Below are 15899 nucleotides of genomic sequence, written 5' to 3' on the forward strand. Positions count from 1 at the left end.
CGGACCCGCAGGGTGAATGAATGAATGAATATGTGGGCGGGGCTTTGGGTGGGGCGCTGACGGGCTCTGGGGCGTGGCCAAGTGTAGGATTGGGGCTCAGAGCCCAGGGTGGAGGGACTAGAGGCCGAGGTGAATCCGAGTTACGGAAGGGGCCAAATGTCAACTGTACTAGGAGAGGCGGGGCGCGGCGGAGAGCAAGGTCCGCCTGGAGGCGGGGCTAGACTAAGGGTGGAGCCTGGGGGCGGGGTCTTCCTGGGGCCGAGGCTGGGCACCTTAGGGGCGGGACCACTAGGGGGCGCAGGGCCAGGTGTGGGGATGGAAGGGGAGGTGGGACCTATACAATCTGGGGGGCGGGGCCTTCCTAAAGCGTGGCGAGTCAGGAGGAAGTGCCGGGCTTGGGCGGGGCCAAACAAAGGAGGACTAGAGGTTGGGGGCGGGGCGGGGCTGGGGCGGGACCACTCAGGGCCTAGAGTGGATTTGGGCGGGGTCAGGCCGGGGGCGGGGCCAGTCCGGGTTCTCCGCTCTCCCGGGTCTTAGAGCGCTCGGCTCCCACAGGTTCTGCTCGCGCCTCTCAGGCCGGTCCCTGGCTGGTCCCACCGCAAGGTGCACAGGGTCGGACGCCCCAGGCCAGGCGGCCGCACTGGAGTCCCGCCCCAGGCATTGCGCTCCTAGCCGGGCGGCTGCGGGGACCCCGGGAGGCTCAGCTCTGGGCCGAGCGGGCACCCGGGGCACTGCCCAGGGGCTGTGTCCCCAGAGGCTCCGAGGGCGAGGTGAGCGGGGCTGAGGGGCCTGTGTGTGTGCTTGTGTTTGTTTGTGTGCAAGCTTGTGTATGTGTGTGCATGTGTGCATGGGTGTGTGCGTGCTTGTGTGTGTGCATACACGTCTGTGCGCACCTGGGGATTGTGTGTGTGCTGGAGTTGGAATCCTTGTGGCGCAGTGATGAAACGTTCGGCTGCTAACTAAACGGTCGGCAGTTCAAATCCACCTGCCACTCTTGGAAACCCTATGGGGCAGTTCTACTCTGTCTTATGGGGTCGCTATAAGTGGAAATCGACTAGACGGCAACGGGTTTGGTTTTTGGATTTGTGTAGGTGTGTGTGCCGGGGAGGCTGGATGTGTGTGCAAAGTTGCGTGCTTGTGCAAGGGCGGTCCTGTGTGGGAGGGAAGCCGTGCATGTGTGTGACCGAGGTAGTGCGCGTGAAATTTGGTGAGCTCTACATGTGTATATTGGGGTGTCTTGGAGGAAAATGGAAAGAATACTTGGATGGGCTATAGCGTCAGGATGCCTGTGGGGTGCATGCGTAAAGTGAATTGTGGGAGGTTAGAAATTGCCGGGGTGTGTGTTTTCATGCAAGTGGCAGTGAGGGGTGCGTGTGGGGGCCCTCAGTGTGCAGAGGTGGGGAAGAAGAGATGTTTGGGGGTGCTGACTGCGCTGGTCTGGGGAGTGGGGAATGGACAGGACAGGTGTTTGGGGTCTGGCCCTGAGTAATTTGGGGACTACTTCTGGCTCCCTCACTTTGAGGGCTGGGAGATGTGGGGCCAGAGGGGGAGCCAGGGCAGTCCCTCACCCGGCACCCCCTCCCAGGTTCTGTGTGCTGACCCTGTCTGACCCCCTGGAGCCCCCTCCCAGGTTCTGCGTGCTGACCCTGCCGGGAAGGTCCCTCACCTGTCACCCCCTCCCAGGTCCTGCATGCTGAGCCTGCCTGACCCCGAAGCCCCTAGTGAACATGGTGCAGAAGTACCAGTCCCCGGTCCGTGTCTACAAGTACCCGTTCGAACTCGTCATGGCGGTGAGTGACCCCGATTCTCCGCTCTTGGGTGACGGTGGCGGGAGACAGAGTCCCAGATCAGAAGGAATTATTGAGCTGAGTCAGCCAGACCACCCTGCTCAGCTGATCTGGTGGGTCAGACTTCTAAGCAGTGACCCCTCCATTCACCCATTCCCCCCACCCGGCACCTTCCACCAGAATTTCTGGAATCCTTGTCCAGTGACCGAAACAGGTCCTTTCTTCCTTCTCCTGGTTAGAGCTTACTGTGCCCTCACCTGAGCCCTCCCTGACAGAAAACAAGCCACTGCTGTCGTTTTGTGTAATAGTAATAGTAGTAAATATATAAGAGCCGTGGCCTAGCGATTAAGCGTTCGGCCGCTAACAGAAAAGTTGGCGGTTTGAACGCACCAGCGGCTCCGAGGGCGTAAAGACCAGGCAATCTGCTTCTGTAAAGATTACAGCCTAGAAAATCCTGTGGGGCAGTCCTACTCTGTCATATAGAGTTGCTATGAGTTGGAACTGACTCGACCGCAATGGGGGTAAGCTGAGGCTTGGATAGGTGACGTGAGGGCCCCAGGTTTTGTGAGGAGGAAAGGTAGAGACAGAGCTCAGATCCACACTGAGGGGGAAGATGCGGGGCGGAGGTGCTCCCGAGCTTCGATTTTAACCACGACCACGAGGGTCCTCCCTCTGCTCCCAGACCCTTTCTCTTCCCCTTCAGGAGCAGAGAGAGGGTGAGTGGGCAGAGAAGTTCATGGGCGCTGCCATCCTGGGTGCATCCCCCATCTCCGTGCAGATGGGAAAGAGCAGCAAAGTGTGCGTTGGAGTCCTGGTTGCCGGATCTGAGGTCCACATGCTGTAGGGCACTGCTTCCTGGGCCCTAGGCAGCTCCCGAGGCATGGAGGGGGCTGGTGGTGAACCGACTTGGTGCTTCCAAGTGTGGGTGCCCCAATGGTGGTTTGGAAACAGATAAATTTTGAGTCGTTTTCCGGGTAGACACAGAGTGGCTCCGTGGTCTGCTCAGCACTGCACCGCAGGGCAGATGGGGGACAAGGATGACTCCCAAGGCTGTCAGCCCCTGAGTCAGTGGTCCTTGCACCCTGGGGCAGGCAGACGGGGGTTTCCTTCTCGGCTCCACCCTCTGTCCCTCAGAGCCTTGCTTCCCTTCTTGGGGGAAAACGGGGCAATGCTGCAGGGTTGTGCTGAGAGTTAAAAGCAATATTGGCATGGTGCCTCAGGCTCAGTGCCCGGCACACAGTAGGTGCTTATTAAATGCTATTGTCACTGTTATTACACACTGGTACAAGTTGCAGTTAAGGCGACCCCGTGTGTGTCAGAGCAGAACTGTGCTCCACAGGGTTTGCAATGGCTGATTTTCCAGAAGCAGATCACCGGGCCTTTCTTCTGAGGTGCCTCTGGGTGGACTCGAACCTTCAACATTTTGGTTAGCAGCTGAGTGCCATTAACTGTTTGCACCACCCACGGACTCCTATTATACCACACAGTCTTATAAATGATTGTATTCGAAGTGTTAGAAAATCCCTCCCCAGGCTGCTTAGCCCTGGCCTCCTGTCCAAGGACTTTGATGTCAGTTGGCGTCTGTATGTGTGTGTGTCCTGCCAACCACTTGTAGATCGTTCCAGGTAGCAGAGAGGCAGGGAGCATTGCGGTCACAAGTGCAGGTGCTAGAGCCCTTCTGCCTGGGGTCGTATCCCAGCTTCAAAATGGACTAGCCAGGTGATCTTGGGTAAGGTCCTCAATCTCTCTGAGCCTCTATGCTCTTCTCTGTAAAATGGGCATCACAGTGGTTTCCAAATCAGAGGTCGTGCTATGGATTCAACAAGTCAATATATGTAAAGCTTCCAGCGTAGGGTTCGGCACAGATCAAGTGTTGAATAAGTTTGAGCTGTTGCTGTTACTGATGTCGCCTGTGGCTATTCGAGTTTTCTTCATTTGTAAAGGCAGTGGGGCGCCAGGAGGTGAGGAAGAGACTGGGGAGGTGGAGTCAGAAGCTTTGGGTCCCAGCCACTGCTCTGCCACACTCTGGCTGTGTCTTTGGGAAATCATTGAGCTTCTTTGAGCCTCAGTTTCTTCGTCTATGGAATGGGCTGCTTACACAAACCGCTTAGGGTTGTCATGAGGAATAAGGTGATTGTGTGTGTGTGTGTGTGTGTGTGTGTGTGTGTGTGTGTGTGTGTGTGTGTGTGTGTGGTCCAGCCCAGGGCATGGTCCGTCGTAAACAGACAATAAGTGGTTGCTGTTGTCAGTTGCCCTGAAGTCGGCTCTGACTCATGGAGACCCCAGGTACAACACAACAGAACATTGCCCGGTCCTGCGCCATCTTCGTGATCATTGGTCTGCTCGAGTCCATTGCTGTGGCCACTGTGTATTCTGAGTGCCTTCTAGCCTAGGGGGCGCATGTTCTAGCACCATATCATACAGTATTCTGTTGTGATCCATAGGGTTTTCACTGACAAATTTTCAGAAGTAGATCGCCAGGCCTTTCTTCCTAGTCTGTCCTGGTCTGGACACTCTGCTGAAACCTGTCCACCATGGGTGACCCTGCTGGTATTTGAAATACCAGTGGCATAACGGCCAGCATCAAGGCAACACACAAGCCACTATAGTACAGTAGCTAAATATAAATAATTGTCCTCTGTTTAAAGTTCTTGGCAGCTCACATATTCTAAGACCCTAGGATTCATTCATCCGACAGAAGAGAGACATGTCCCCACCCTCTGGAACAGGCAACCCAGGAATCCGTAGTTCTCTGTCAAGAAGCAGATAAATAAATCCACATGACCACAGAATGGAAAACTAACTACTGCGCAGGCTTGATACTGAGTTGTAAACTGAATTTAATATGTTTAAGGTTCTCAAAAATACTGATAATCTTTGCACTCTAAAATAAAACCCACCCACTAACAGAGCACTTAAGACTGTATTAATAGGACTACTAATGTACCCTCTTTCCTTGATTGGAATATGTTAAACATATTTTGTAAGCTTCGCGGGTCCGTAGCTGAAGGAAGGGCTCAGTTTCCTCACCTCGCTGTTAACAGTCCCTGGGTGTTGACGCACAGGTAGTCTCTGAGTTACAATGAACTCTAGTTACCACGAACCACACTTACGACTGTCTTTTTTTTTTTTTCCACATCTTGTCATTAGTAATATGTATTACTTACAATGTTAAAATGTATCTGTAAATTTATGTGTAAAGTTTCCAATTCCCAAAGACAAATAAAGACGAGATTTATAAAGATACTGATAATTAAAGTCAATAATAATGAAAACTAAAAAAAAAAAGCTAAAAAAAACCCAGGTATTCAACTTAAGTCAGAATACATCTGAGCCATTGGAACAGAACCTTGTTGTAACTCGGGGACTACCTGTATAGAAGCTGGTGGCTTTAGTGAGGAAACAAGGTTTTCATATATGTATTATCTGCATCTGCGCTAAGTTATTTGTATTTTTCAAAGGAACCACCACGATCATGTTGTCTTATCTTCCATACAGTGCTTGTCTGCAAAATGACCCCAAACCACAGCAGCAAGGCCCACAAAGCCACTTGCCGACTGTTTACAAACCATCATTGTCCCCCAAATAGCTGCGTAACTCAACAGAAGTTGTGCTCTATACAAGCACAAAAGGGGTTTTCTGCACTTAATGTCTGCCTTTGTTTCTCAGCTAAACACTTGTCCTCAGTGTGAGGCAGATGCCAGGGAAGGCGGATGAACTAAGCTATTTTCTCTGCATCCCAGCAGCCAGATGAGCTTGCACTTGGTTTTTCTGTTTCAACAAAACCGACCTAAGCGTCCAAGCGGCCCTTGCCTCTTCAAAACTCCGCCAGCGACAACCAGACAGTCTGAAACTGGGCTCATGGAATTGGCTGTAAAATGGCACTCTGAAGCAACATCTGTAGAACCAGGTTAAAAATTTTAAAAAATATTTTTTTTCTCTTTTACTTAAAAAAAAAATCTCTCTAATCTATGAATGGGTGTCTCTCTCCTTGGGCCAAATCCCTTGACATGAATTCTGCCTCCAATGACTAGATTCCAGGAGATCTTTGCTTTCTTCTTTCTTGATAGCAGTCCGTGTTATTGGGTTCCAAACAAGGAGCTTGTATTATCCTTATAAACAGAGAAAAACATTGAAACAATGGCGGCAGCTGCGGTACCCAAGGGTGGAGCAGGTCCTTGGTGCCTTTGATGGTCGTGGATCCCAGGAGGTGGTGGTGGGACTGTGTGGAGGTCCGTGGGTGTAGAACACAAAGGACACATCTTGGACTGTGGGGTCAGATCCATTTGGTTCTGAAGGCCCCTCTCGGGTCAGCCCATTGTCTCTTGATTATATGACAGGGAGGCAGTTGTGGTTCCGTGGTGGAATTCTCACCTCTCATTGGTGCAAAGGAATTAAGGATTTGGCCGGGAGCAGGGGCCCAGCCTTGTGGGTCTGGCTGTTACCCACTACCCGTTGGGAAGTTGGCTGCCATCCAGTCAGCCCCTGACTCATAGCAGCTCCGTGCACAACTGAACTAAATGCTGCCTGGTCCTGAGCCATTCGCATAATCAGTTGTGGATTGGACAGTTGTGATCCATTGGGTTTTCATTGGCTGATTGTGGGAAGTAGATTTCCAGGCCTTTTTTCCTAGTCTCAGTCTGGAAGCTCTGCTGAAACCTGTTCGGCATCATAACAACACGAAAGCCTCCACAGACAGGGGCGGTAGCTGCCCATGAGGTGCACTGGCTGAGGATCGAACCCAGGTCACACACACGACTGGTTTCTTGCACTCAGCATAATGGTTCCGAGGTTCATCCACACTGTAGCATGCATCAGGACTTCATTCCTTTTTATGGCTGAATAATATTCCATTGTACGACCGTACCACATTGTATTTCTCCATTCGTGGATGAATGGACATTTGAAGATTGTTGCCATCTTTTTGCTATTATGAATAGTGTTGCTATGAATATTTGCATGGACTTGTGTTTTCATTTATCTTGGGCATATGCTTAGGAATGGATGCCTAGGTTTATTATTTTTAAATCTGAGGAAGCCTAATGCCCATTGCCCCTTCTCTCCGTCTCCCCGCTTCTAACCTCCCTCACCGGTAGTTGTGTGATAAATTTCTATAGCATTGAATCAAGTGTCCCTTCCAAAGAAATCCCCACTGTGACTGGTAGTGATGATTCAATAGGTTTAAGCAGATTATATTGTAAATTTGCTGATTTAACAATCATGCCCACAGCATTGATGAGGTCCCTAGCACTGTTCTGAACCCACTCCTGTATTAACTCATAGGCCCCTCCTAATTACACCATGAGATAGGTTCTGTGAGTGGCCCCGTTCTACAGATGAGAAAACTGAGGCACAGGCAGGAGGAGTGGATTACCTAGTGCCACAAAGCAAACATGCAGCAGGCTGGGACTTAAACCCGGGCAGCTGCTGTTTCTCAGAGCTGGCCTGAGGGTTTGAAGTTACCGCGGAGGTGTCAGGGCGGAGTGACGGGTTCCACAGGACAGTTACCAGTCACTGCCAGGCTCCTACAAAGGGAAGCACAGCGGAAGCCACCTGGCCTCCTGGAGGGCAGACAATGCCGACAGAGTCCAGTGTTTATTGAACACTATCTGTTGTTGTTAGCTGTTGTCAAGTTGGCCCCGACTCATGGGGACCCCATGCACAACAGAACAAAACGCTGCCTGGTCCTGCGTCATCCCCATGATTGGTTGCCAGTTGGACCATTCTGATTCATAGGGTTTTCACTGGCTGATTTTCAGAAGTAGATTGCCAGGCCTTTCTTCCTAGTCTGTCTTAATCCAGAAGCTCCGCTGAAACCTGTTCAGCATCATAGCAACAGGAAAGCTGCCACAGACAGATGGGTGGTGGCTGCGCATGAGGTACATTGGCTGCACCTTACCCTTCCCATCATCTCAGAGGCAGGAACTATTGTAGCAGACTTATCTCTAGCAGACAAGGAAACTGAGGCTTAGGGAGGTTCTGGAATCTGTCCCAGACCATAGTTAGTAAATGGCAGGGCTGGATTTGAACTCAGGGCCTCTGACCCCACAGCCTGAGCTCACAGCCATGACACTTCGGATTCTGGCTCTGATGTCCCGGCTTCAGGAATGGCCTGGCAACCTCTTGTCCAGCCACTTCCCAGGGATCCCTGTCCTCCAAACCACCTCTGGCTCTGCAGTCCTAAAGAAGGAAGATGGCGGCGAGTAGAATTTCTTTTCAAGCTGAGGAAGGGTGAGGAGGTGAGGGCTGTCACTAGCAATTAAGTGTTGAAATATTTAAAGGCCTGCTGGTCGTTTAGCAAATGGATGGTTAACTAGGAGCAGCTGAGGCCAAAGGCAGTTGCTGTTGAAATTGTTGTTATGGATGGAGCTTTAGTAAAGCAGCAGGGACCTTATTTAAATGAGTTTAAATTAGTTCCCTGGGGCCTGTCATCTGATCCCGTTGCTAACAGTTTAAAGGAAGCAACGTTTTCCAAGGGATCAGTTTGCTCACAGGGCCCTGAAGTTGCTCTGATTCGAGCTGGAGAAAGGCAGTGATCTGCTGCCCAGGGCAGTGCCCTTCTGATCTCAGAGGGCCCTGAAATACATTTAAGGACTCCATTCATTCATTTGTTCGTTCATTCATTCGTTCATGTATGCATTCCACAAATATCTATTGAGTTCCCACTGTGTTCCCAAGCGCTGTGCTAGGTACAACCTGTTGCTGTCGAGTTGATTTTGACTCAGAGTGACTCTGTAGGACAGAGTAGAACTGCCCTATAGAGCTTCCAAGGCTACAAATCTTTACCAAGCAGACTGCCACATCTTTCTCCCGCGGAGCGGCTGGTGAGTTCGAACTGCTGACCTTTCGGTTTGCAGTCTAAAGATTTAACCACTGCCCCCCCAGGGCTCCTCTGCTGGGTGCAAGGGCTACAAAATATTTGGACTGTAGCAGTTTTTGAAATGCATCGTTATTGTTGATTTGCTTGCTTACCTGTTCATGAGTCTCTTCCACCCAAGTCAGCTCCACGGAGGCAGGGACCAGGTATGTCTTGTTCACCTGGCTGTCTTGACGTGGTCCCTGCCTGCTGCCCACATACAGCTTCCAGTCTAGTGTGTGTGTGTGTGTGTGTGTGTGTGTGTGTGAGAGAGAGAGAGAAGAAGAGGAGGAGGAGGAAGAAGAAAGGAGACAGAGACAAGCAGCCCGGCAAATACCATGTTGTTATGGGTTGATTTGTGTCCCCCAAAAAGATACATTGATGTCCTAACCCCCAATACCTGTAAATGTGATCTTATTTGGAAATAGGTCTTTGCAGATGTAATTGGTTAAGTTCGTATGAGGTCCTTCTGGAGTATGGTCCCCTAATCCAATATGAGTGATGTCCCTGTAAGAAGAGGCACACAGGCACGCAGAAGACATCATGTGAAGATGGACACAGAGACTGGGGTGATGCATCTAGAGCCAAGGAACACTCGGGGCCATCGGAAGCTGAAGAGACAAGGAAGGATCCTCCCCTCGCGCGTCCGGGCGAGCGTGGCCCTGCAGACACCCTGAATTTGGACTCCAGCCTCCAGAACTGTGAGGGCATGCGTTCTGTTGTTTTAAGCCGCCCAGTTTGCGGCACTTGGTCCCTGTGGTCCTAGCGCACATGTGCACATGTAGAACCATGTGGCCACCACGGGGGAGGAACAGAGCATTGTAGGAACACAGAGAAGGGGCGGGAGGTGGACATGGACGGTCATTGGAGTCAGCCAGGCTGAGAGTCACTGAGGGAGTCAGGGAGGGGCATGTGCAAAGGCCCGTGGGGACAGAACGTGTCCCTCCCAAGAAATGAAAGTGGCTCAGTTAGAAAGTGGCTGGCGAGGTCAAGAACTTTGGGTGCCTTGGAAGGTTTTAAGCAAGGAGTGATATGATAGGATTTGGGGTGCAGGAAGATCCCCTGGCTGCCTGTGTATTGGGGTGGCTCCATCTTGGAGGCTGGGAGAACAGTCCGGAAGCTTCTGCAGTTATCTGGGCAAGGGATGATAAGGGATGATGGGGGCTGGGGTGGGGAGGGGGCTGGAGGCATTCTTGAGACACTTGGAGAATCTGGAATAGCTCTTCCCCTCCGACTGAGATCCTGATGTACCACCCAAATGTCAAGACGTCTGGGGTGGCCTCACTGCCTCAGCACCACCCCCACCCGGCAATCAGCAGGGACACCAGCTGATCCTGGAAGTGCCTGGGCACAGTGCATGTTCAGAGCAGGAGAGATTCCACTCCCACTCCGACGAGTGGGTGAGATTCAACAGCAGGCTGTGTGTGCCGATGCTGGGGATGGCCGGTGGGCACCGGCTGGCACATTCTCCTGGTGCCAAGGGGCCGGGCATGCGGATGGCGTGTCCTCACGTGGGAGAGACATGGCAGCTGGCGCCAGGGGACGTCCCATCCCTGCGAGGAGCCTGCCCCACTTGGGGAAAGAACCAGGAACAAGTGAAAACTAGGCCCCCTTTACCTTTGCCAGGCTGCAGCCACAGGTCCAGGAGCTTGTTACAAACAGGTAACACCGTTCTCGCCCCCTTGTTGGCGATGACGCATTGGGCAACGTCACTGTTTTTCCAGGTGCTGCCGCTGCACCGCTCATTTTGACGGCAGAGGGGGACCGCCAAAAAAAACCCAAACCAGTTGCCATCGGGTTGATTCTGACTCACAGTGACCCTATAGAGGGGAAGCTACTGGGACATTTACTCCACCTGCCCAATAAACACCTTCCAGAACTTAGCACTGGCCGGAAATTGAACCCAGGTGTCCCTTATCCAAAAACCAAACCAAACCTGTTGCCGTCAAGTCGATTCCGACTCATAGTGACCCTATAGGACAGAGTAGAACTGCCCCGTAGGGTTTCCAAGGAGCAGCTGGTAGATTTGAACTGCTGACCTTTTGGTTAGCAGCTGAGCTGTTTAACTACTGCACCACCAGGGCTCCCGTGTCCCTCATGGAAGGTGAGGATTCCACACTGAACCACAATACCCTTTGGTTAAAGTAGCAGTGGGCTTTTCAGCAACAGGGCCATCTGGGCACAGCCGTGTGTATAGAGGTGATGCATCGGCCATCTTCAGGAGCTGCTGGAATAATGTCATCCTCATTCTAATATGCCCCCTCCCCTTTGTCAGCTGGGATGACACAATACCATCAGGGGTACGATTGGTCATTCAGCAAAAAAGCTGTGGTTGACGTTCTAATCAGGGCCACAATAGATGGACCCTGATAGAATGAGAGAAAAATGCGGAGCAGGGCCTCAAATTCAAAAAAAAAAAAAAAAAGACCTAACTGGACGGGGGAGCCCTGGTGGCACAGTGATTAAGCGCTTGGCTGCTAACTGAAAGGTCCGTGGTTCAAATCCACCAGCCAACTCAAGGGAGAAAGATGTGGCAGTCTTCTTCTGTAAAGATTTACAGCCTCGGTAGCCCTATGGGGCAGTTCTACTCTGTCCTATAGGGTCGCTATGAGTTGGAATCTACTCGACAGCAGTGGGTTTGGTTTTGGTTTGGCACTGAACTGGTTGAGACTGGAGGACTCCCGAGACTAGTGCCCTGAGATACTCTTCAGACCTTAAACCGAAACTAACCCCTGAGGTCACCTTGTAGCTACATAACAGATTGGCTCAAAAGTAATGAATATCGCTGCTAAGAACTGTACTCTTTTAAAAGATCACCTATATGAGACCAAAGGTCAACAATTACTTTAAAACGAAAATGAGAATGTAAGGGGCAGGGAAACTAGATTAATGGAAACAGAACAACCAGAACGGAAATAGAGAATGTTCACGCATTGTGAAAAACGTAACCAATGTCACTGAACAACTGGTGTAGAAATGTTGACTGGGAAGCTAAACTTCTGTGTAAACCTTCACTGAAAACACAATAGAATTTTATTAATAAAAAAAAAAAGCTCTGGTCGAGCACCCTTGCTAAGAGGTGGGGGGTCCATGCTATTCACCACTATTCACCCATGAAAAGGAATAAAGTTCTGATTTATGCTAGAACATGGCTGAACCTCAAGAACATGACGCTAAGTGAAAGAAGCCGATACAAAAGGACACATATCGTCTGCCTCCGTTGAAATGAACTGTCCAGAAGGGGCAAATCCATAGAGACAGCAGACTGGTGTTGCCTACAGTAGGGAGAGGGTGGAGGCAGGTGGGGGATAGCTGCTAAAGGCTACAAGGTTTCTTTTTAGGGTGAGGAAAACATGCTGGAATTATATAGTGGTGATGGTTGCACAACCTGGTGAATATACTGAAAACCACAGAATACCATACTTTAAAAGGGGGAAGTTCATAGTATGTGAATTCTATCTCAATTAAAAACAAAAGAACTGAGGAGGTGAGATGATTATTGCCCCTGCCTGTTTCAGGGTCCCCAGGCTTGCAGGGGGCTGATCAGTGAGACTCCTGCAGAATGTGGTGGGGAAGGGCATCCCTGATGCCCTGGTCACCCAGGGACAGTGCCATGAATCTTGCCTGCAGAATGGAAAAGGGAAGGCGAAGTATTGCGCTAGAATGCGCTGGTGCGGTTTGGATATTCTTTCCTCACTCACAACGGAAGGTTTGGGGTAAGCAGCTTTCCAGCTCCCTTTGAATTTGGATGAGGAAGAACTGGAAGGAAGGAGGGGGAAAGGGAGGGAGCAGCTGTCAAGTGAATTGATTAGCAGAAATAGCTTTTCTGTACTTGTTCTTTTTGAAAATTTAAATTTATTTAACAAATGTTTATATAGAACTCACCATATGCCAGGCACTGTTGTAAGCACTTCACAGAAATGAACTCTTTTATTCCCCCTGGCAACTCAGGAAGGTAGGCACTTTTATTATTCTGCTTTTAACCCATGAGTGAATTGAGGATCAGAGAAGTTAATGACTTGTTCAAGGTCACACAGCTGGTATGATTCAGAGCAGGGATTTGAACCTAGGCTCCAAAATCTGTGCTCTTAACAGCTATGCTATGCTGTCATTAATTCATTCATCATATAAATATCTATTGAGTGTTGATTGTGTGCTAGGCATTTTGCAAAGCACTGGGGGTTCAAGGATAAACTACCAGAGAGCTGATGACTTCTGCCTTCAGCAGTAGTGATGCAGGAAGGAAGGAAACAAGCACCACTGAGCATTTATTGGGAGGTTCTGGGGTGACTTGGCTCCACAGATGATGAGCCTGAGGCTGAGAGATGGGAAGTGACATGCACAAGGTCACCCAGCCTGGAGGTGGGCCAACCTGGGTAGGGACCCAGGGCTAACTCCAGCCTCCCACCTCCACATGCTGAGTGTGTCTGTGCATTTCTGCAGGATGGGCATCGCAAAGGAGGCAGCCGGGAGAAGCGAGCACCGGCCCCTGCCTGCCCCACTGCAACCCTGCAGGGCTAGGTTCTGCGGCCTGGACCAGCTCCCTTTCTCAGCGGGCAGGCTCGAGTGTCTCTCTCCGGCCACTTGCCAGGAGGGCTGTAACCAAATCCTCTGCCGCCTCGTGTCCTGGAGGGGCCCAACTCGTGTGTGTTCATCGAAGAGACACTCGGGCCTCATTTGCGGGTGACAGTTTTGGGCAGGCCAGCTATGGGGACAGGAGCAGGGCGGCTGAGGCCCTTACTTACTCAGGGGCAAATGTAAACTCGATGAGCTGATTTTGACACAGGGAGGGTCCTGTACACTCTTTGGCCCTGGGAGCCTGCTGCACAGTGACAGCAAAGGGACTAGGGTCTGCTCAGACTCTGAACCTCTGCTGAGGCCCTCTGCCAGGTAGGGTGCCGTGGACTCACAGACTTCTCAAGGGCCAAGCAATGTCTGAGAGGGAAAGAAAAGAAATGCAATAACTGTAGACTGCAAACAGAAGCTACAGAATTGAAATGAATCAATGTTAAATTCAGTGTCTACCAAATGCCCCCTCGTGCCGGGTTGTCACCTGGGCCTCTGCTCCAATGGGCTGGGGTCACTCTTGGCCCAGACCTGACCGGGCTCCTCAGACAGCCCCCCGTATGATGGGGACGTGTCTGTCTTCCCAATGACTCTTAGCGCCCCTGAGGGCCCAGCTTATTCACTGGTGTCCCCTGCCGGTGCCTGGCTCAGAGCAGGCATTGAATAAACACTTATTGTGTAAAATACAAATGCCTGCCAAGTGAATGGGGACTGATATGGGTTGAATTGTGTCCCCCCAAAAGATAAGGAGTTAGACCTTAGTAAACATCAGCTAAAAACAGTGTCTGACGCTGGACCTCACAACTCCTATGGGTCCCCCAGGCTGGAGAGCTGGTACGTGGATGCTGAAGAATTCCTCATCTTGGTCTCCGCCTTCCCCAGTCGGATGGAGCCTGAGGTCTGGGGTCCCCCAAGGCCTGAGGCTGAGCACTGGCGGGTTGAGTAGCCACAGGTTACACGCAGAAGGGAGTGTCTTTCCTTTTTTATTGTGGTACAATATATGTATATACTGCAGGAATACATCGACAGGGAACTGCCCGAAATTCAAGCTGGATTCAGAAGAGGACGTGGAACCAGGGATATCATTGCTGATGTCAGATGGATCCTGGCTAAAAGCAGAGAATACCAGAAAGACGTTTACTTGTGTTTTATTGACTATGCAAAGGCATTCGACTGTGTGGATCACAACAAATTATGGATAACATTGCGAAGAATGGGAATTCCAGAACGCTTAATTGTGCTTATGAGGAACCTATACATAGATCATCAAGAGGCAGTCATTTGAACAGTACAAGGGGATACTGCGTGGTTTAAAGCCAAGAAAGGTGTGTGTTGGGGTTGTATCCTTTCACCATTACCTACTCAATCTGTATGGTGAGCAAATAATCCGAGAAGCTGGACTATATGAAGAAGAACGTGGCATCAGGATTGGAGGAAGACTCATTAACAACCTGTATGTAGATGATACAACCTTGCTTGCTGAAAGTGAAGAGAACTTGAAGCACTTACTGATGAAGATCTAATTCTACAGCCTTCAGTGTGGATTACACCTCAACGTAAAGAAAACAAAAATCCTCACAACTGGACCAATAAGCAACATTATGATAAACAGAGAAAATACTTAAGTTGTCAAGGATTTCATTTTACTTGGATCCACAATCAACGCCCGTCGAAGCAACAGTCAAGAAATCAAACGATGCATCGCATTGGGCAAATCTGATGCAAAAGATCTCTTTAAAGTGTTAAAAAGCAAAGATGTCACTTTAAGGACTAAGGTGTGCCTGACCCAAACCATGGTGTTTTCAGTCACCTCATATGCATGTGAAAGGACAATGAATAAGGAAGACTGAAGAAGAATGGATGCCTTTGAATTATGGTGTTGGCGAAGAATACTGAATATCCCATGGACTGCCAGGAGAACAAACAAGTCTGTCCTGGAAGAAGTACAACCAGAATGCTCATTAGACGCAAGGATGGCGCGATTTTGTCTCACATATTCTCGACATGTTATCAGGAGGGACCAGGGTCTGGAGAAGGACATCATCTTGGTAAAGCAGAAACTGACTAACTAACCCGTTGCCATTGAGTCAATTCTGACTCATAGCGACCCTATAGGACAGGGTAGAACTGTGGCATAGGGTTTCCAAGGAGTGGGCTGGTGGATTCGAACTGCCAACCTTTTTGGTTAGCAACCAAAGAAGTACGGGGCCATTGAAAAAGAGGAAGACCCTCAACAAGATGGATTGACACAGTGGCTGCAACAATGGGCTCAAGCATAACGATTGTGAGGATGGCACAGGACCGGGCAGGGTTTCGTCCTGTTGTTCATAGGGTCGCTATGAGTCGGAACCGACCCGACTGCACCTAACAACAATATATAAAAAAAAGTCAGCACCCCTCTCTCCATCACGGCTCCATCCTGCACTTGATGGGTACTAGTGCGCCCAAGGGCCAGGAGGGAGCCTCTCGGTTCTTGCCAACCTTGCTGGGCCCCTATGTGGGTCCTGTTGCCTGGAGGTGGCCCCAAAGAATACAAGTTATATGCACTTACTGTGCATGCAACACTCAACCTAGTGTCGTCCTCTGGGAGACAAGCTTGGTTTTGTGCCCATTTTCCTGGTGATGAATCAGGCTTAGAGCGAGGGGCTTGCGTTGGAGCTGGGCTTCCAAGGCAGGCTGCTGACCCACCC

The 15899-nt window shown here is 50.5% G+C and overlaps 1 protein-coding gene across 1 annotated transcript in view; it reads left to right on the forward strand.

Annotated features, from left to right (window-relative positions):
* Positions 1–1727: 1727 nt before the first annotated feature.
* Positions 1728–15899, forward strand: part of SEC14L5 (SEC14 like lipid binding 5) — a 42583-nt gene continuing 28411 nt past the window's right edge. Inside the window, exon 1 of the mRNA XM_004373231.1 lies at positions 1728–1790. Coding sequence (XP_004373288.1) covers positions 1728–1790 — 63 coding nt within the window. The remainder of the gene's footprint in view (positions 1791–15899) is intronic.

Source organism: Trichechus manatus, unplaced genomic scaffold (assembly GCF_000243295.1).
Source record: "Trichechus manatus latirostris isolate Lorelei unplaced genomic scaffold, TriManLat1.0 scaffold00024, whole genome shotgun sequence".
NCBI lineage: Eukaryota > Metazoa > Chordata > Mammalia > Sirenia > Trichechidae > Trichechus > Trichechus manatus.